General features: G+C 40.1%; 1 protein-coding gene and 1 pseudogene across 1 annotated transcript in view; both read left to right on the top strand.

Moving 5' to 3' along the window:
• Positions 1–17,118, top strand: part of ZNRF2 (zinc and ring finger 2) — a 76,327-nt gene extending 59,209 nt beyond the window's left edge. Inside the window, exons 3-5 of the mRNA XM_037041216.1 lie at positions 1,246–1,351; positions 8,399–8,478; positions 14,019–17,118. Coding sequence (XP_036897111.1) covers positions 1,246–1,351; positions 8,399–8,456 — 164 coding nt within the window. The 3' untranslated portion in view covers positions 8,457–8,478; positions 14,019–17,118. The remainder of the gene's footprint in view (positions 1–1,245; positions 1,352–8,398; positions 8,479–14,018) is intronic.
• LOC118983619 (ubiquitin-conjugating enzyme E2 variant 1-like) lies at positions 2,850–4,409 on the top strand (annotated as a pseudogene).
• Positions 17,119–20,876: the final 3,758 nt, after the last annotated feature.

The raw sequence follows: 20,876 nt of genomic DNA, 5'->3' as shown, positions 1-20,876 counted from the left end.
GCTGGCACCTTCTCCCTCCAGACCAACTGGAGGCCGTGTGTCCTCTTAATGTGCTGTCTCAAAATGAGTCACTGAAGGGGGAGTACTTACAGAAAGTATTTTTCTACAGGGAGCTATTACAGTTATGTGCACAACTAAATTTGTTGGGTTTTATAGTACAGATACTTTATTTCTGGAAACTCCCTTACCTTGCTCTGTCTTTCAGCGCTTAGGTAGAGATTGGTGCAGTCTTTCCCCTTTAACTTGCGTTTTATTCCTCCAAACAGTAATTTACTTATGTGCGGTATAAATTCACGCTGCATGTTCCTGCTTTAGCATTCTGTGAACTTCCTGAGAATGCGCACTCCTCGGGTTTCCCTAGTCTTCGGCAATGGCATGTTTTACTTCTTCTCACTTAGAAAGAGCCAGCAAAGCATATCTGGTGCACGCACTCCATTTTAGGCAAGATACTTTAAAAATTAAAGTTTAACATTAATAAAGTATAACTTAGATTAAACGTTCAGTGTAAAACATAAATCGAGAGAATATTTTTATTTTTAAAGCAATTTTCGCTCTATGAAGCGTCTCACCGCTTAGACACTGCTTAAAGGACTCGGTCAGGCCCTCCCGGTGGATGCTGTTCTGCCTGCCGCGCGGCAGGGTCCGCATTGGCACGGAAGGTGGTTGAGAAGAGTCTTTGCGTCCAGTGTCCGAAGTCTCCTGGTTCTGAAGTGCCTTTCAGAACCTGCACAGAAGCTTTGATCTATCTTGGCATTTTCTTGAAGTTAGGCAGGTATTTTTTAAAAGCCCTACCTTCAGGGTGATTTTTCTAACTTATCTAATTGTGTTCTTTTAGAATTTTAAAAATTATAAAACTATTTTTATATCTTTTCAGCTACAATGCACTCTAAACTTTTAAAAACTATCTCGAGCATCAAATTAATATTGATTAGTAGGAGAAGGGAAATGAATTCCAAATGACAGCTGACTTACTGATACAGTTTTATAGCAAAGTCCTTTGCAAGTTGGAGATTCTATCCTGTTCTGGCTTTTACTGTATACCTCAGTGAAATGGAAATGGAAACGAGAGACATTGTCTATAAGTAAAGCTAAACATTATTCACTGATACATGAACAGTATTTCAAATACGTGTGCTGAGTCTTATATATTTCAGACAAAATATGCCAGTGACCACTCAGTAAATGAGCACTCACATAGTAGCTCTTTCCATTGTATTGTCCTGAATTCGTTCTCTCTCTCCCCAGAGGATGTCCTGAGTAAAGATGCTGGGGAGTGTGCAATTTGCCTGGAAGACTTGCAGCAGGGAGACACCATAGCACGGCTGCCCTGCCTGTGCATCTACCACAAAGGGTGAGTTCCTCTTTGCGCCGAGACCGAGGTGACGGCGGAGTAAGACAACCACTCAGCTTCCTCAAGGTTTCAAACGTTGTAGTTAGGGCTGAACAGGTTTCTTCTTCATTGACCACCCCCGCCCATTTCTTAAAAAATAATGTCCTTTTTTTCCCCTATTAGAACAAAGATTTAAGCCTATATTGTTTATATCCAAGAATCTATCATTTGTTCAGCATTTACTGTGACCCACGTATTGTTCGTGGCTCCTAAATAGGTTATTTATTCCATGTAAGCCTTGTAACAATTTTATTTCCCATGGGAGATAAGCTGGGGCGGCCCGGTAACGAAATCTCTCTGAGGTCACCCAGGTAGTAAGTGGGAGAGCCGAGGCTCCAGCCGTGTCTGTCTGGCTCCACGGCCCACCTGGCTTCCCATGAAGTGTTTTTGGTTTCAGAGCAACACAGAAAAATGTTAACTAAAAAAGTTTTTAAGTTAATCACAAAAAGAATAGAACATTGACTTACAAACCAACAAAAGAAATAAGGTGGAACTTGATATAAAAGTAGGGGTAGAGAAAGCATAGAGAAGAACGAGAAATGGTAAAAAAAATAAAATAAAAGTGAATCCAGTATAGTGATTATAATAAATCTAAATAGGACATACTCACCAATTGAAATCAAATAGAAAGATTGGGATATGCTGTTAATAAGCAACATACTTAAATATAAAGATGTAGAAAAAGTAGGAAAGTAAAGGGATAGATAACTATCTAAACAAATATTAACTGAAAGAAAACTGACAAAGTTACATTAGTATCAGACAATACAAACTTTGTAGCAAAAAGTATTGTTAGTATGATATGATGATAAACGTATATAAAATTCCAGTTTCTGTGTACCTAAGAACATAGTCTCAAAGTAAAATATTTGTAGAAACGTCAGAAAAATTACCAATACGTCGTGATAGTGGGACATTTCAGCATTTCACATTCAGTCCAGCAGACACACAAAACATGTGAAGACCTAGAAAGAGTGAATACAGTTAACATGCTTGACCTACCGGCTGGATGTGTGTGTGTCTGCACCCAGCAGCTGGAGAGTGCATTTTCTTGTCAAGCACACATGAAGTCTTATGAAAATGGGTTGTTTACTAGCTGTAAAGGGAGTCTTAGCAAACTATAGAGAATTGTTGTCACACAGAAAGATGTTACCTAACTAGCACTACATATCAGTAATAAAAGATAATCTTTACACATACTTTTAAGTAATGTGGGTCAGAGGAGAAATCATAATGGAACTTAGAAAATAGATGGAACTGAATAATACAGAAAACCTTTTTGACATTTTCCCAGAGTGACCCTGGGAAGGTATGTGTTAGAGTGGGAAGACAGCTGTCTCCTGCCCTGGCTGGTGTGGCTCAGTGGTTTGAGTACCGGCCTGTGAATCGTAGGGGCTGCCAGTGTGATTCCCAGTCAGGGCACACGCCTGGATTGCAGACCAGGTCCCCAGTAGGGGGCATGCAACGGGTAGCCACACGTGGATGTTTCTCTCCCTTTCTCCCTCCCTTCCTTTCTCTCTAAAAGTAAATAAATGAAATCTTTTTTAAGCCATGTCCTTAAGAAACTAGAAAAATCACAGAATAAACATAGTGAAAATGGAAGGAAAAAATAAAGATCAGAAAAGAAAATAATGAAATTTTAAAAATTGTATACTAGAGATGAGACTAACAATGTCAAAAGTTGGTTCTTTGAAAAGAAAAAAGCCTTTGGCAGGATTGTCTCCAGAAAATAAACAGTTCAGGGATGAAAGGGGATGCATAACTTGAGACAGAGCAGAAATTAAAATTGTTTGGAAATTCCTATGAAAAAGTTTATATTCTTTAAAAATTGAAACAAAATGAGCAATTTCCTTGAAAATGTTATTAAAAAATTATGAACCCTGAATCAACTAATAACTATTACAAGTGGTTATTAAGATTCACCCTGAAACAATCATTTTTTTTAACTCAGACACCTACAAACAGGCCTAGAGAGACAGTCCGACAGGAGGCTCTGCCGGACACCGAGGACACCGTGTTAACAGTTATAAACTCCCCCAAAGGAGGGAAGGTGGAAGGCTCTCCCGCTTACTTTAGGAGACTGGTATAAAACTGCCAAAATCAGACAAAGACAAGACAGGGAATTAGAAGGCAGTTTCATTTATGAACACAAATGCAAAAGTACAAAAACCAAATTCATCCCTCTATTTCTAACATAAGGCCTCATGACCAAGTTAGACTTGTGGTGGGAATGTGAAGATACTATAAGATTAGAACATTTATACGTGATTCACATGAACAGAGGAGAAAGACCATGTTAACTCAGTAAATGTGGGGAAACTTTCAGTAAAATTCTGTACTTACAGTTGTAACGATTTTAAAACAAATGCAAAGAATAAATACTAGAGAAATTATTAAAATGAATAAGATTTTAGCTGGGTTGCCAGATATGAGTTCAACTTAAGAAAATCAGTTGTATTCATGTCTCAATAAGAAAAACAAATATATAATATCTGTTAAAGAATGAAAACATTAACACCAACAGAAACTGCAACAGCAGGAAAGTATGTTGTAAGTAAATCCTATAAAAGTTATTCAAGATTTTAAAACTTCATTGAAAAATGTTGTAGAAGATCTACCATCAATGTGGAGGTATACTGTATTATGATGGGAAGATTCGGTGTCATAAAGATACCAGCTCACCCCAATTAATCTGTACGGTTAGTACCCTCCTAGGGTGACGGTGATGCAAGGTGGCAGCCACCACGGGCTTGGACAATTTACGAAAACCAAATGTGTAGCCTTAAGATAGAATGTGGACCCAAATACCCAGGAGCAGCCCCCTTTGTAAGATTTGTAACAAAAGTGATATGAATAGCATTCACAGTTCTCATGGAGCGGTGGAGAGCCCGTCAGTGCTAGCAAACCGGCCAAGTTCATATAGCAGCAGAGTAGTCTGCGAGGGCTTCGGCACCTAATGACGTCTAAAGAAAACACCAAACTCCCTCAGCCGCCCCAAAGACAGTGTCACTGCAATTAATCAGAAAGGAAGACAACAGGCCTCTCTCTCCCCCATTCAATTCAAGCCGTCTTCATTTTCCACAGTAGCTTTTCCAAATATATCTCATAGACTTCAAAGTACTGGAGAGGAAGCTCTCATTCAAAGGCAGTTTGTCTTAAGATACTGTAAATTATACTAATTTTTTGTCCATTTAAAATATATAAGTTGTACTATAACAACAATAAATACTGTCCCAGTCAAATCTCAACTAATCTTGTTCATGTAGCTTGACAAGTGGATTCTGAAATACATTTATGACCAAAGAGTAAAGGACCAAGAGCAGTCCTAGGCACTCATGAAGAAGAAAACCATGCCAGGGGGACTTGGAAATTCCAAGTATGCAAATTCATGATAAGACGATTCAGACAGAATGGAAGGACAAAGGTGGGCCAGTGGGACGGAGTCAAGTGCATGAACACTCAGGTATCTGTGAGACAGCACAGCACGGGAGTCAAGAGGGCAGGCTCTTGGGAGCCAAGACCCCCAAGATGGAAATCCCAGGCCCTCCACAGTTCACTATAGTCTTGGTCAGGTTACTTATTTAGTTTTTCCCTCCCTTAGTTAAAATGGAGCAATAATATCAACCTCAAAGTTATTAAGAGGTTTTAAATGAGTTAAATTTTAGAAAGTACTAGCACATGAGAGATGCTATGTGTTTGTTAAATAAATGAAAAAAAAATGGATTGACCAGAGGTATTAGTACAGTGGTAGTAGGGAAAGAATGAACTATTCAATGAATGGTACTGGGATCGATTGGTGATTGATACGGAAAAACAATTGAATTCGTACTTTACATTTGAAATAAGAAATCAGTTCCAGATGGGCTAAACATGTACCTACTGAAACCAAAATTTAAAGTGTTAAAATGAATGAAACAAAATGTTCTTGACCTCATGGTAAGGAAGTGTGGGGGGTGCTAAGATAGCCTCCCTCAATAAAAATTTAACAGAAAAGTTGATAAATTTGACTACGTTAAAATTTGAAACTTTCTTGTATCATTATATTTTGAAAAAGTAAAAAACTAGACCTCAGACCGAGAGTTTTTTTTTTAAATATACGTAATAGCAAAGGTTTGGTGTCTGAAAGAATCCTCTTTTTAGCAACTTTCTATAATGCAGTTAGTTCCTTGCCATTGGTAAATGGGAAAATGGTGACGGCTAATGGATGGATGGCATGGTCCTCTGGGATCAGACACTGGTGGTCAGCACGTTAATGTTTGCTCCATCAGATGAAAGCGCGTATGGGAGCCAGCCAAGGAAGACACTGCAGGGATGCCCGTTCACTGAACGTCCTACAGCCAGTTAGGCATGGGCTGCATTTTGGAACTGCTTGCCCACTCCGTAGCTCTGCTCGAATGTTGTGCCTTTGCTTTTATCTTCCTCTGTTGACATGGTATTTTATTTATTTGGAACACACACATCTTTGTTCTAGGTACAAAGTTGCATTGTTTCAGTGGTGAACCTTGAACATAGTTTTCTCTCAGAAGTCCTGTTCTATTGCATGGTTTTGTGGAAAGCAAGAATTGTCAAACATGTGTATATTATAGCTGAAATATCTGGATAGTAACTATCTACAGATGTATTTCTTAGATAAGTCAAAATAGAAAATTTGTCAGAACCTGTTAACAGTTCAGAAAAAAGGAACCCCAAGTGGCCAGGAGACATACAAATACAAGTTGGTGTACTTGGCAGATAGCTCTGCAACAGCTGCATTCTGAGTCCTGTCCTGCAGCTCAGCAGTTCCACTCCTGGGTACATGCCCTGGGGGAGGAGTTCTTGACTTCGAGCTGTAGGACAGAGCTGTAGGACAGAGCTACGGTTCAGTGTGCTGGGCCAGGGTGAGATGAGGAGCTTGCACCAGAACGTGAATCGGTGTGCTGCTGTCTTCACTGAGAAAGTCCTACAATGGTTTTTTTAGAAAGTTAATTGAAACCCTGTGTTTAGTGGAATTAATTGTGGCCCAAGTCTCTTGTCTCACTGAGGACTAGTTACCACACAGCTCCTGGATTAGCACTGCGTCTGGACAAAACTGCAGTCAGTACTGCATTGAGAGGCTTGTATGAGACGGCTCTTGGCATCACGTGTCTGCCAGTGAAAGAATGGATACATAACCTGCAGCATGCGTCTGTGATGGGGCACTGTACACAGTGAAAATGTAAAAACCAGAGCCTTGCTTATTAACAGCTGCAAGCCTCAAACAAATTGACTTTTTAAAAGCAGTTAGAAGAAACTTAACTGTATTTTGGACCAAAAGACACACCTAGGTTTTATAGGAGGAAAATAGGAAAACATTTTTGAAGCAAAAATGGTAAAATGTTGAATACATAAATAACCTTCACCAATGTAAATTGGTAAAGCTACATTCAGAAGACGCATCATCGTTTCCTCCCAAATTTGGGGGGAAGTATGTCTTACAGTCCAAAAATGCGTTATTTTTATGGAAGCATTTATATGAAATTAAAAACATGAAAAAAACACTGTATGTATATTGTTTTGAAATATGCACATAGTTACAGAGTAAGAAAATGCATAAGAATGAAAAGCACCAAATTCAGGGTAGTGATTTCCTGCTGGTGTTGGGAGAAGCAAATGTAATAATTAAATAATGTGTGTTGATAGCCATTCATGTGAAGAGAACCTGGGGTTTTAAGTGATCATTTTCCCAAGATGAGGCAAAATTACAGTTGCAAAATAAGAAGCACCTATTGTAGGTCATACAGGGACTGCTCAGAGGTGCCGTGGACTGTCAGTGTAGCTGGAGTGCTCTGCCGAGTTCTCTGCCCAGTTCTCGGTGCTTTGGGGGAGACCCTGGTGGACCCGGGGCTCTAGAACCACGTGGGCCGGAGAGGGAGCCGGCTGAGAACTGCGCCCAGCAGGACTGGGCGTGCGCATGTAGACAGCAGATGTCTTAACAGCAACAGCAGTTGTTTAGACACTTGAAAGAATATCATGTGGCTGGGATTCTTTACTTTTTGTCTTTTAATTTCTCCCATCATTTTTACCTACCATACCATCCTGTTAGGACACAAGAATGATAATTACTCATTTTGCCCTTCAACGTGTTAGCTGAGCCATCCTGCTCTGCGGCGTGTGCAGACTTGGTGTGTGCCAGCAGGGAGACTCGGGGACAGCGTGAGTCCTGCTTGGGTAACTTCCGAGCTGTTCGGCAAGTTGCTCAACGTTTCCAGGGCCTTGCGTTTATCATTTGGCCAGTAAAACAGAGCTTTCTGTAGTGGTGGGAATGTTCTGTGTCTACTGGCTAGCACTTGACGTGTATGGCTGGTGTGACTGGAATGCACTGGAAGTGCATTTTTCTTTCATTTAACCTTAATGAATTTAAGCGTAAACAGCCATAAGTGGTATCTGTCCACTGCACATGAGGGTAATCATGTGTACCCTAATATTTAACTTCCAAAAAAATCATACAATACCATATAACTGTGAGTGGATGGTGATATACTTAATGTGTGTATGTGTATGTATCGCAGGATGAAATAGAATTAAAGTGAGTAATACTACATTTAAATATGGTCTTTTACAATGTGATGCAGTATTGTCAAGAATTAAAATTAAAAGCTGTTTTTGATTACATTGATAGGTAATGTGAACTGGTTGATAATTGCATAAATAAATATATTTTGAAGAGAGACATAGCTTTCTAGATTTGTCATTTAATTTTGAATATTGGTAAAATAGTAGTTCTTTAGATTCTTTTTTTATAATGATTGTTGAAACTTTAAAGTACTTCCTAGCATAATTTTGCAAAGATTATTTCCTTAACTGCTTAAATAATCAGAATGTCATAAACATGTCTTTAACTTTTATATATATTCATATATGCCAAATGCGATATCTTAAAATATTTAATTTTTCTTTTGCAAAGATACAGTAAAGTCAACAAGTAGGCATTTTCATTATGGCTGTTATGAAACGTCAAAGTTTCACTTTTCTGGTTTTGTTCTTTTCCAGCTGCATAGATGAATGGTTTGAAGTAAATAGATCTTGTCCTGAGCACCCTTCAGATTAAGCATCAGCTTCCTGTTTTATAGGTAATTCTCCCTTTTCCTGTTTAAATTGCTGTTTAAATTGTTACCTGATTTATACATTCTCAGCCACCATTTTCTTTCTTTTCATTCATTCATTCACTCAGGTATGTGTGTGTTTAGACATTGTGTTAGGCTTCTGCATAGAAAACTCACTTTAAATGATATATAAAAAAAACACCTTTCTTGATTAACTTCTATATTCTTGGTTCTTTAATACACATTGGCATATTTAATTTTTTGTTTAATACTTTCTAAGAAAACCATGGAGTACATATCATGACTCCATTTTCCTGGGGTCAGAGTCACTAAGTTCTGTGACTTTAAGAAGCAAGTTGTACCAGCGGTCCAAGGTCATGCAGCAAACAAGCAGAATCAAACTCCATACTCTTCTAAGTGTGTTCTGAAGTAATTCGATATAATGTTATCATTCTGATAATAATAGTTAGTATTATATTGCATTATGATATGCCAGGCATTGTTCTAAGCATTTTGCATTTATTAATAACTCACCTAATTGTTTTAATAACTCTTAGAGCTCAGTACTCTTACTATTCCCATTATGCAGGTGAAGAAATTTAGGTAAAAAGGTTAAGAAACCTAACTTGTTGGGATCCCATAGCTACTTCCTTGGTAGAGCTGGGATTTGAACCCAGACATTCAGGTTCCAAAGACTGAGTTCTTAGCTATTTTGCTATTATTAGGTAGGAGCATTTTCTTCAAAAAGTTGCATTATGTATTCATTCATTCAAATTTGTCTTTCACCTTTGTATCCTCAGCATGTAATATAGTACCTGCCTATATAGTAGACCAAAAAAAGCAGGGGGGGGGGGGAATTCAGTTTTAAACCAAAAGCAATTTGTTTTGCTCTGCTGATTTATTTTACTCATGGTTCTGCATTATCTGAAAATGTTTAGTAAATTGAATGATAACTGAACATGACTATTTTGGACTCTTGCCCTTTTTTGTGTTCCATAAGGTGAATTTATTGACATCATTTGACTTTGAAGAAAAAAAATAGTTAATTGCTATATATAGGAAAAGCTTTTCATAAGAAGATTTACAGAAATGAAAGAAGTCATTTGGTTTTTACATCAAGGCAGAACATTTTAGCCAGTTCTGAAATTGTTTCAGAAGGAGCTAGAGCCTCTGTGTTCAGAGACTCAAGACAGTAAGAGACGACAGTCTTTCCTGAACGGTGAAGACTGAAGGCAGGGGGTAGAGTAGACAGTATCCTGAGGTCTAGTCCTGTGTGTCTTCCATTTTATATTTGGGGTTTTTTGTAAGATTTTATTTATTTATCTTTAGAGGGGAAGGGAAGGAGAGAAGGAGAGAAATATCAATGTACAGTTGCCTCTTGTGAGTCCCTTGCTGGGAACTGGCCTACAACCCAGGCATGTGCCCTGACTGGGAATTGAACTGCGATTGTGTGGTTTGCAGGTCCGCGCTCAGTCCACTGAGCTACACCAGCCAGGGCACATTTGGGGTTTTGAGGTAATAAACACATTCAAGGAATTCTGCCCAGAAGGAGAATAGTTTGTGGCAAAAGATTAGAACACTGACAGAGGAGACTCGAGTTGCGGGCGTCCTCTAGAGACATTGCAGGCCTTGTCCCGAGCACCGAGGCAGAGCAGAGGTGGGTCATGTGCGTGGTTTGGTTGCCTAGTGCACATACAGTGAGACTGACACTGCGCTGTAGTCTGTCCCGTGCAGTAGCATATGTCTAAGAAATGCAACATACATCCTTAATTTTTTAAAAATGCTAACTATCACATGAATCTTCAGTGAGGGCTTCTTGTAGGTGGAGGGTCTCGCTGTGATGTGGGCGGCAGCTGACTGATCGGGTGGTGGTTGCTGAAGGCCGGGGTGGCTGTGGCAGTTTTTAAAAATAAGACAACAATGAAGTTTGCCGCATCAGCCAACTCTTCCTTTCATGGACGTGTTCTCTGCAGTATGCTCTGCTATTTGGTATTGTTTTCCCCAGAGTAGAACTTCTTTCAAAATCTGAGTCCTCTCAGACTCCGCTGCTTTGTATCAACCCAGTTTATGTCCTAATCTAAATCCTTTATGTCCTTTCAGTAATCTTCAACAGGGGTGGATTCCACCTCAAGAAACTACTTTTCACAGGGGTGGCAGTGCAGGGAGTGGGGAGTGGACAATTAAAAATAAACTTAAAAAAATAAAGAAACTACTTTCTCTGTTTATCCATGAGAAGCAATTTGTCATTTGTTACAGATTATCATGAGATTGCAGCAATTCAGTCACATCTTCAGGCTCCACTTCTGTTGTAATTCTCGTTCTCTGGGCATTTCCACCACAGCTGCAGTCACTTCCTCCCCCGAAGTCTTGACCCCTGAAAGTCATCCAGGAGGCTGGGAATCAGCTTCTTCCCAACTCCTGTTGATGTTAATATTTTACCTTCTTCCTATGAATCACTGGTGTTCTTAATGACATCTGTAATGGTGAATCCTTTCCAGGAGGTTTTCAGTTTACCTTGCTCAGATCCACCAGAGAAATGACTGTCAGATGCAGCCTTACAGATATGTATTTCTTGAGTAAGACTTGAAAGTTGAAGTCTCACTCTTTGGTCCCTGGGCTGCAGAATGGATGCTGCATGAACAGGCATGAAAGCAACATTCATCTCATTGCACATCTCATCAGAGCTCTTGAGGGCCAGGTCCATTGTCAGTGAGCTGTAATATTTCGAAAGGAATCTTTTCTGAGCAGTTGGGCTCAACAGCGGCCTTAAACTACTCAGTAAACCATGTTGCAGACAGATGTACTGTCGTCCAGGCTTCGTTTCTCTCTTTACAGAATACAGGCAAAGTAGACTTAGCAGAATTCTTTAAAGCGTAATTCTGAAAATTGTAGAATTTTTGGGGTGGTACGTAAGCATGGCTCCAACCAGAAGTGACCAGCTGCATTAGCCCCTCACAGGAGAGTCAACCTGTCCTTTGCAGCTGTGAAGCCAGGCACTGACTTCCCCTCTCCAGCTGTGAGAGTCCTGGATGGCATCTGCAACATAAGGCTTTTCCTTCCACAAAGAAACTCTGTGGTCGAGTGTAGCCGCCTTCGTGAATCCTCTCAGCTGGACCTTGTGGGTAACTTGCTGCAGCTTCTCCATCAGCAATTGCTGCTTCACCCGGTACTTTGATGTTATGGAGGTGGCTTCATTCCTTAAACCTCATGAACCAACCTCTGATAGCTTTGCACTTTTCTCCTGCAGCTCTCTCAACTCTCTAAGGCTTTAAGAATTGGAGAGAGTGGGGGCCTTACTGTGTGTTAGGTTTTGGCCTAGGGGATGTGGCCGGTGTGATCTTCTCCCCAGACCAGTAGAACTTTGCCCATGTGAACAATGAGGCCGTTTCACTTTCTTATCATTTGTGCATTCACTGGAGTAGCACTTTTAATTCCTTCCTTCAAGAACTTTTCCGTTGCATTCACAGCTTTGCTAGCTTTCAGCCTGTCTCAGCTCTCAACGTGTCTTCCTCACTAAGCTTACTCCTGTCTAGCTTTTGGTTTAAAATGAGAGATGTGTGACTCTTCCTTCCACTTGAACACTTAGAGGCCACTGGAGGGTTATTAATTGGCCAGATTCCGACATTGTTTTGTCTCGGGGAGTAGGGAGGCCTGAGGAGAGGGAAGGAGACTGGGGAAGGGGCATCTCCTGGAGCAGTCAGAACACGCACAGCATCTGTCAGGGTCACTGTCCTACGTGGGCGTGGTGCGTGGTGCCCCAAAACAACTGCCACAGCAAAGGTCACCGATCACAGATCGCTGTAACAAATGCGATAATAATGACAAGCGTGAAATAATTGCAAGAATTACCAAAATGTGACAGAGACACAAAGTGAGCAGATGCTGTTGGGAAAATGGTGTTAATCGACTTTCCTGGATGCAGGGTTGCTACAACCTCCAGTTTTTTATAAAACGTTACTGAAGTGTCCCAGAGTGAAGCACAGTAAAGTGAGGTGTGCCTGTAACTTAATAGCAGCTGCGGGCAGTGAAATAAGAAATGTGGCATGCAGTGAGGCAGCCGTTGGGCCTGGGTAACGCCTGTCCGGTATCCAGGGACTCGTGGCCTTCAGACCCTGTTCTGTGGTGTGAGTCGGACCAGACGGGGGCATGGGCGTGCGATGGGGTGAGACTGCTGAGTAAGGGCAGGGCCGCAACGGGATAGTGCTTTGAGTACATGTGTGCATGTTTTCGTGTCACCGTGAAAAGTTTTTTTGAAAAGGAGAATGCTTTGGTATGTCTTCAATGTCACCTATGTCTGGGCCAATAAATTAAAACTGGTTAAAACTGTATAAACATTTTTAAAGAGAATTATTGATGCTAAGAACCGATGCTTATAAAATGAAATTCTTATCTTAGTATATTATATGCCAGAGTAATATGTCAAGATTTTTTACCTTATAGGTAAAATTTGTCTTCTAGAGCCATCAACCTTTTTTAAAAAATATTTTATTTTTTTATTTTTAGAGAGAGGGGAAAGGAAGGAGAAAATGGGAGAGAAACATCAGTGTGTGATTGCCTCTCATGTGTCCCCTACTGGGGAACTGGCCTGCAACCCAGGCATGTGCCCTGACTGAGAATCGAACCAGCGACCCTCTGTTTCACAGGCCTTTGCTCAATCCACTGAGCTACACCAGCCAGAGCGATCAGACTTTTTTGTGTGAAATGGTATTTTATGGAATGAAATTTATGTCATGGTCTGGTCCGCTCCGTTTTCCCTTTCATGTCTCAGTGAGTGTCAGGCTGTGGAACATGCATCTCATCTCATGCAGCGGGTCTGTTGGTCTCAGACGGATTTGGGTTCCCTTACCCCGTGTATCAGTGTCATCCCTATTTTGTACGTAGGACCTGAGTTCGGTGGCCACTGCCTTCAGAAGTACCGGTCAGTAGGGTCGCTTCCTGTGGCTCTGGAAGTGTCGTTTGAAGAGGCATAGATGTGAAATATCTTGACCGTTTGTTTACACGTTGCTTCTGCTCTGGCTGCCCTTGCTTGTCATGCTAACTCCTCTTACCTCTTCGCGGCCCCAGATCAATAGTTTATCAGTTGGAAGAGGAGAAAATGTTAAAAGTTTTGGTTTTTTTAACAGTGTGTAGCAGCAGATGCCGCATTTCTGATAGCGTTTCTTATGGTGTAAGAATGTAATGATCCAAAGTACAGTTACATGAATAGAAGGTGTTGATTAGTTATGAAATTGTTTATTGTTTTTAATTTGAGGTTTTTGGTTGTTTGGGGAGAGATTTAGTAAGAGGGGGAATGTTTTCTGTACTCTGGTATAGCCTTTATTGTAGAAGAGGAATAACTGATGTAGTGGTGATTTTTTTGTTATATTTTAAGCTTTAATTGGCCCTTCTGTGTCCTTGATCTGTTCATTTGCAGAACACTAATTGTATGAGTTTTTAGAATAGTGGTTACGTATATGATAATTTACGATGGCTTAAAGCAAGGTTCACGGGGAAATGAATGTTGTATTTTGATTTGTGCTGCTATTGTGGACCACTGCTTAAACCAAAATGCATCTACTTTTATGCAGGTTTTCTTCTTTTCTCAAGATGCTTGAAAGACCAAGAGGATATGAGGATCTGTCTCTGGAAAAGCAAAAACAAAAAACGCAGGCACACTCAGCCAGAAATCAGAGCACTGTGCTACTCGGTGGACGCAGAGATGGACAATCATACAGGGAAAGAGTCCTGCTGGAGAGAGGGCATTCGCCACAGAACGCAGTGCACCAAACATGACCCCAGGACTCACAGGGACTTTGAAAATGCTGCACACCCTTAATAGTCAGTCATCCGCATAGGTAACCTGATACACATTTTGTGTTCAGACGCCAAAGTTAACTGATTGAAACGTTGATTCACTTTTTTTTTATTAAGTTCTCTAGAGCTGTGCAACTGGTGTTTTGATTTGTTGTGTTTTTTAGTTTGGGGGTCTCTTTGTCTTCCCCAACATGTTTCTGCATTCGACTATTCTTAAATTGAAGACCACATAATTTATTTCCTATAGATTAAAGTCTTAAATGTGAAACCAAGACATGTAATCAAGCAGTAAAACATTCTCTGAATGTAGACCATGATCTCAAGTTGTTCTATTATTTTTCCCCAAAGGTGGAAAATAGACTTCTACATAGGAAAGCTAAAATACCTTAACATGTTAAATTAATTGAAAGTTGAACATTAACAGAATGCAGTCCAAAGAGTAATCAGGTTACATAATTGCATTTTAATTAATTAAATCTCAGATTGTCTCCTGAATTACAGTTCATTAAGTGTATTGTTTCCTCTTAAATAAAACTGCTGACCACAAATCAGCGAAGTCTTGCAGCTGTGCGACTTAAAAAAACCACAGTTAGGAGTTTTAAGTGCTGCCAGCTACAGTAACTCTGTTTTAACGGGTATTTTTGTTTGTTCTTTTCATGTAATTATTTTATTGTGCTTTGCATCTCCAGGCAGTTTTCCCACATTTGGGTAAAATGCTTTAGCAGGTTGTAAGCTTAATAACTTGTGAAAAGGGTAAAATAAAATTTTCTTGAGTGGAACTTGGAATAATTTGAGGGACTTTTATATACTTTTAAAAATCAGAATTTAATTAGGATGCCAGATTTATAGCAATTTGCATCTTTAATTTTCCAGATAATCTGGAGGTTAGTGTTTGATAAATGATTTTTAAAGCAAATATGACAATTTTGTTAATTTATAATTTATTAATGTGTTATTACTGTAATTGAAAATGTTATAGAACTTTTAAATTCAGTCTTGTGTAGAAAGAAATGTATTAAGCAAAATTATGTGAATAAATATTCCCACAAAATACATCTGAATGGTTAAAAAATACTGGAAGAGAGCTGTTAGGGTTACAGTGCTGAATGTCCTTTTTTTAAATATCAGAAATACCAGTAAGTAGATTCCTGTTTCCAACACGGGGAAAATGCTGTCAGTGAGCATTTGAGCCGTGCACTTGACCCAGTGTAAGTGGAGGTTGCTCGGTACTGTTTTCTTGCTTTAAGCCTTTAATGTATTTAAGTATTTGCTTTTCTATTCAGTGCTGCTACTCTTTATTCCCAAAATTTTTCTCTATTGCTTCTGTTTTATTTTTTTAAGGGCATGTACAGGAGCAACTGCTGCTACCCAGAAAAATTTGTGTATTATAAACAATTAAAAGAGTTTTTCATTGCTCTCTGATTCAGAGCAGATAACATTTTCCCTAAAATTATGCTGTGAAATGCCTTTCGTTACACTGCATTTGATACAAAGAATCTCAAACCTCCAGTATGACAGCTGACAGCACAGTTTCTTAGGTGCTTTTTAACAAGTTTTGGAAAATATTTTTCCCTCGAGGAAAACATTCTTAAATTTTTCCATTAGTCGTAAAATCTTAATATAAATCAATTTTATTTCACATTTTCAATTTTGTAAACTTTCACACATTCACACACACGCACACAGACCCCCCCACCCAGGAAAAACCTCTTAGAATGTGAATAATTTACCTTTTTTCTACTACTTGTGTAGGGTTGTTTTATTGTCTTCCATTCCTAAGGAAAAGATTCACTGTTGCTCTGGTAGTTCACTGTTAATATTCTTCTCGGAGTTGAATTTCTGATATGAATTACTCACTGACTTTTAAAATGTAACATCTGAAGTCCACCTTTCCACCCTCCTCCTCTGCCGCCCCCTCCAGTCCTATTCTCTGTTGGTCGGGGTCTGTGCTGCAGCTGCCGCAATAGAAGCTCCTGCGCTTTCAAAGAAAGTTCAGCGTTTGTCAGTGTCAAGTGCGACGTCATTATTACATTTGTCTAGAACAGTATTTACTTACATGTGTTTATAGCTGTCCCTTTTTCATTAAAATTGACACATCAGCATTGTCTACTTTAAACTCAGTCTCCATCAATGACTCCCTAAACCGACCTGAGAAACTGAAAAGAAAATGGTTGGAAAGCCCACCCTGCTCCAGGGTTTCCTCAAAGTCGCTGTCCTGGAAAATGTTGTAAGTGATATTCCACACGATGTCACGTGTGATGTATTCGGACACTAAATAGCGTGAGTCGGACAAGGAATCACGTTAGGGATTTGTGTGCGTGGCTGGAAGTACTGACAGCTGGACATTGTGGAGACAAGAAAGATTGGAAGCCTAGGCCATCGAATTAGTTTCAACTTTCTAGAATCTTCATAAATATTAATACTTGTTTTCAAATGAGATCACACTTGCAAATACAGAAAACACCGTCTCTGAAATTTCATGTGAGTGCCGCTCTTTTCTTCATAGTGGATTTATTGCTAATTTTGACTCTGTCTTACTTTGCTCTGGCTTCTCCACCTCGCCCCTGCCCCAGAATGTGTAAGAGATAGCAAAATTACTGTCTGTCTATTGGCTCTTTTCTAGAGAAATAGACCAAGAGCATTAATCCGTGCTTTTCAGATCTGGGTGTAAATCCGATGTAGATTGTGTTTTGAGAGCCGTGTTCATGATTGAAATACAAATAATGGTTTCTATAACTGGGTTTTTGTGGTAGCTGAAAGAACATTTAAAAACTCATGTTGTTAACTGTTGCATACTATATAAGTTTTATATTTATTTTGTATGTTATACAATTATTTCAGTTTTTACCCACTAAACATTAATGCAGGGCACCCTCAGCATATTTGCAATGTGTATTTTGGAAAGATTTCAGTTCAAATGAGTTAGTGAAAATGGCAGGTTCCTTTCCAAATCTTATTTTAATTTCTAAAGTTGAGTATAGAAAGTTGAGTGATGAGTAAGAGCAACCATTTACATTAACATAATTATAGCAAGATTTAGGATAGTCCTTTAAATGAAAAAGATTGTAAATTCAATGTAAACATAAGCTAATTTTTTTTTTTACTAACTTGGAGAGTGGAAAGGGGAATTTTCTGACAATAAGCTATATTTTAACAAAGCATGAAATCTCTGTCTTAAAACTCAAGAATAGTTGGATTTGCCATCTGATTGGCATTCACATTATGTGTTAATAATATCAGTCATATTACTCTTTCACAGAGGAAGTTTCCATATAAATTCAGTTATTGGGAACTTCATAAAACTATGTAAGAAGTAAATATTGCTATTAAGGATGAGTACTGTTTGTTAGTTGCAGGAAGTCTTCTCAGTCATTTGGGCCGTTTTCTTGCAGTTGGGTTTATCCTGAGTTGCGCATGGTACGTACTGACAACGGGCAGTTAAATACGAAGTGTCCCTTGTTCTTGTACAGATATTATCTCAGTTAAAAAACATCCTGGCAAGGCAGTATTTTGTCTTCGGCCCATTCCCCTTCTGAGTTATGTAACGTCTGCTGTTTTCTGTGCTGTATTGTAATAACAGTAGGTTACACTGTTACACTGCCTGCTTTTCCTCCCTCCTGGGAGCTTTTCCTTCTGAGACTGAATTGCACGGGTTTTCTTTAGAGGAAGTTGCTACTTTGGTGTGCTCCTGGTAGTGATTCTTGTTCAAGAATAGCCGGTGAAACGTTTCTGCTGATGACTTACCCAGATAATACTGTGAGTACCTACCATATTCTGTGAATGCTGTGCTTCAGGTAGGGAACTGAATGTTTTCTTCTTTAAATCACAGGATTCCTGTGTTGAATGGGAAATGCTCTGGAAGGTAAAAGGCATTGAAGAAAACCAGATATCCTGGTCTTTATGAAAATGCAGCAATACTAAGGGGAGTTGGTATGTTTCCAGATACTTAAGCCATTGTTAGTTTTACAACAATAGCTAATAGTAAGATAGACTAGTGGTTGCTTGTTTATTGAGAGGCGAAGAGCAGCACAACATAAACTGACGCCCCAGAAATAAATGAAATTTTTAAAGTGGCATCATATTACCTATTAACAACCTGGTACTTAGTCCTGGACGGTGGGTCTTAGCCCTGGGGCGAAGACCCCAGGTCTTCGACCTGACTCAGTGCAACGGATTTCTTCCATTCCTAGATTTGCATGACTGCTTTTTGATTGGACACTCAGATTTGTAGGTACTGATGATTCGTGTTTGTAAACTTACATTTCTGCTGGCACCCTGTTGCCAGTGCGCTGGGTGCCGGCATCTTGGAAAGGTTTCATCATTTGTCAATGGCATTTTGAGCACTGGGTGCGTACGATACAGCTAGCAGGCTCTGTAGGGAGCTACACAAGACACTTGGGGGTGCTGTGAGGATACTGGCCTTTTACTGTTACAGTGGTCTGCTACATTTTGTTTCTTTGCAGCGACTTAGGTGAGTTTCATTGTTTGAAAGTCAAGGTACTGATAGATATTTACCTCTGTTGCTTTGTTCGTGGTCTTCACAGCTCTTTTGTAATACCCCTAAATTTCCTCCATTAGTAAGTGTTTTTCTGTTAAATGAGGCCTCACAAGCATCAGTCACAAGAAACACAGAAAATGCGTTAGGAACGACTTGTGTTAGTATGTTCTTAATTAAAATGAAGCAATTCATTATTGATATTTTTAATGAACAAAGCTTCCAAATGATCTTGCCAAATCATCCTGTTATTTAGAAGCAGAATATAAGAGAATGCTTTCAAGGAAATGTGTCATCTTCACCCTTATGTCTAGAAGTTGGCAGTACATTACAATAAAACTGAGAATTACCTGTGTGCTAAAAGATTGCCATGAATTAACTGATGTGACAGTTTCATTATCTATTTTTGTTATAATCATTACCACAAGATTGAATCCAGAAGTATTAGTTAAAATTTTTAATAGCTTAAGAAACAACTGTTTGTGGTGGTAATGGATAAAGCTCTTTCTTTATTATGCTAACCATATATGTAGAGATTTACTTTGAAATTTCTAATGTAAAACCTATTTGTAAATTTTGTAATTGAAATATGACTGGAGAACCATTGAGTTTTGCAGAGAGAGGGTCTATCAGTACATCATCGTAACTTTTAAAATTTAGAGTTTATTTAGTGACATTTCCATTATGGGTTTAAAAGTGGACTCCTTCATCTTTCAAAGCACAGTTCTAACGGTGTAGGAAGGGCTGAGTTTGCAGCGCGGTGGTTCAGGACACGGGCTCCGTCTGCAGTCAGACCGCCTGGTCTCGCCCTTCCCGTGGCCACCGGGCGACATGCTCAATGTCGCCTTCCCTGTGCCTTTGCCTATAAAAAAGATGCTACTGCCGCCTACCTCAGGTTTGTTGTGAGGATTAAGAGGGAAGGCACACGTGTGCACCAGGCACGTAGTAAGCACCTAATAATGCTAGTGGTCATTATAAACAATAAAAGTGTTTGTGTCCATCTATGAATTACTACTTTTTGTTATTCTCTTCAGTCATGAGGTGTAGACGTAATAATGCCTTAGACCTTAAGTGATGTGTTTAAGAAACCCGAGTATAATAGAGGGCATTGTGAGTTCTGATCTTCCCTCTGGCTAAAATCTAGAGACCTACTATTTCGGCAATCATGTATTAAGCGCTACTTGGTTCTGTGGATTGTTAAGGACCAAGAATATTGAAGTCAAAGATGGCTGGCCTCTGGGCACAAATCTTTGATGGGTGACGCAAACAAGTAAACAAGCGTGTGATGGGAATAATAAACGCTGTGATAGACACGCACAGGGCACTGTGGAGGCAGGGAGGGGGGTCGCTAGACGAGGCAAGAGCACGATTCAACCAAGTCTAAGAACAAGTGCATCACGGCGCCGGGGGTACGGAGGAAAGGGTGTGTGGAGTGGGGGGTTGGGGATGGGCGTTCCCAAGGTAGAAAGCAGGGCTCAGACCCACGTGGCAGTCCCGAAGAGTGGCCCTATCTAGAGAGGTAAGCAGGTAACAAATCCTGGAGGGGCGTATGTGCCAAACTATGACCGAAGGACCTTAAACAGGAAAAAGACACATCAGATTTGCCCTTCAGAGTAGAGACGGAGGAGGCTAGAGGCAGAGACGCCCTGTTAGAAAATTTATAGTAATCCAGGCAAGATGATGAGGGACAAAGCTGAAGCAACGACACCAGCAACAGCAAGCAGGGAAGAACGGAAAGCTTCAGAGTAGAACGGACTCATCCTGGGAGTCACTTAGGTGTGGGAGATGGAAGGCACCACCAGGGCAGCTCCCGCTGAACTGCTTTCCCATCTTGAGGGGTTGGATCTTAAGGACAGAGTGTCTGTCCCTGGGGGAAGCTCCTTATGCCAGAAGCATTTGCTGGATGCCCTGAGAAAAGAATGCCAATTCCGACATGAGGGCACTCGGTCTTCAGTGGGAGGCAGGGCCTCAAGAGAGGCCAGACAGGGGTGCCAAGTGAGTTGTGAGAGAGCACGAGTGTGTGCATGTGCACGAGACTGGGTTCAGGAGGTGTAGAGACACCATTGTTGCCAACAGTGTTAGATGAGTCGGTCAGTGTGTGGTAAGGACACCGAGCTGGTTTCACATCTAGGCTGCC

Source organism: Sturnira hondurensis, unplaced genomic scaffold, assembly GCF_014824575.4.
Source record: "Sturnira hondurensis isolate 20B ecotype Veracruz unplaced genomic scaffold, ASM1482457v3 Scaffold0002840, whole genome shotgun sequence".
In the NCBI taxonomy this organism is placed as follows: Eukaryota; Metazoa; Chordata; class Mammalia; order Chiroptera; family Phyllostomidae; genus Sturnira; species Sturnira hondurensis.
This window is presented reverse-complemented; position numbering and strand designations above follow the sequence as displayed.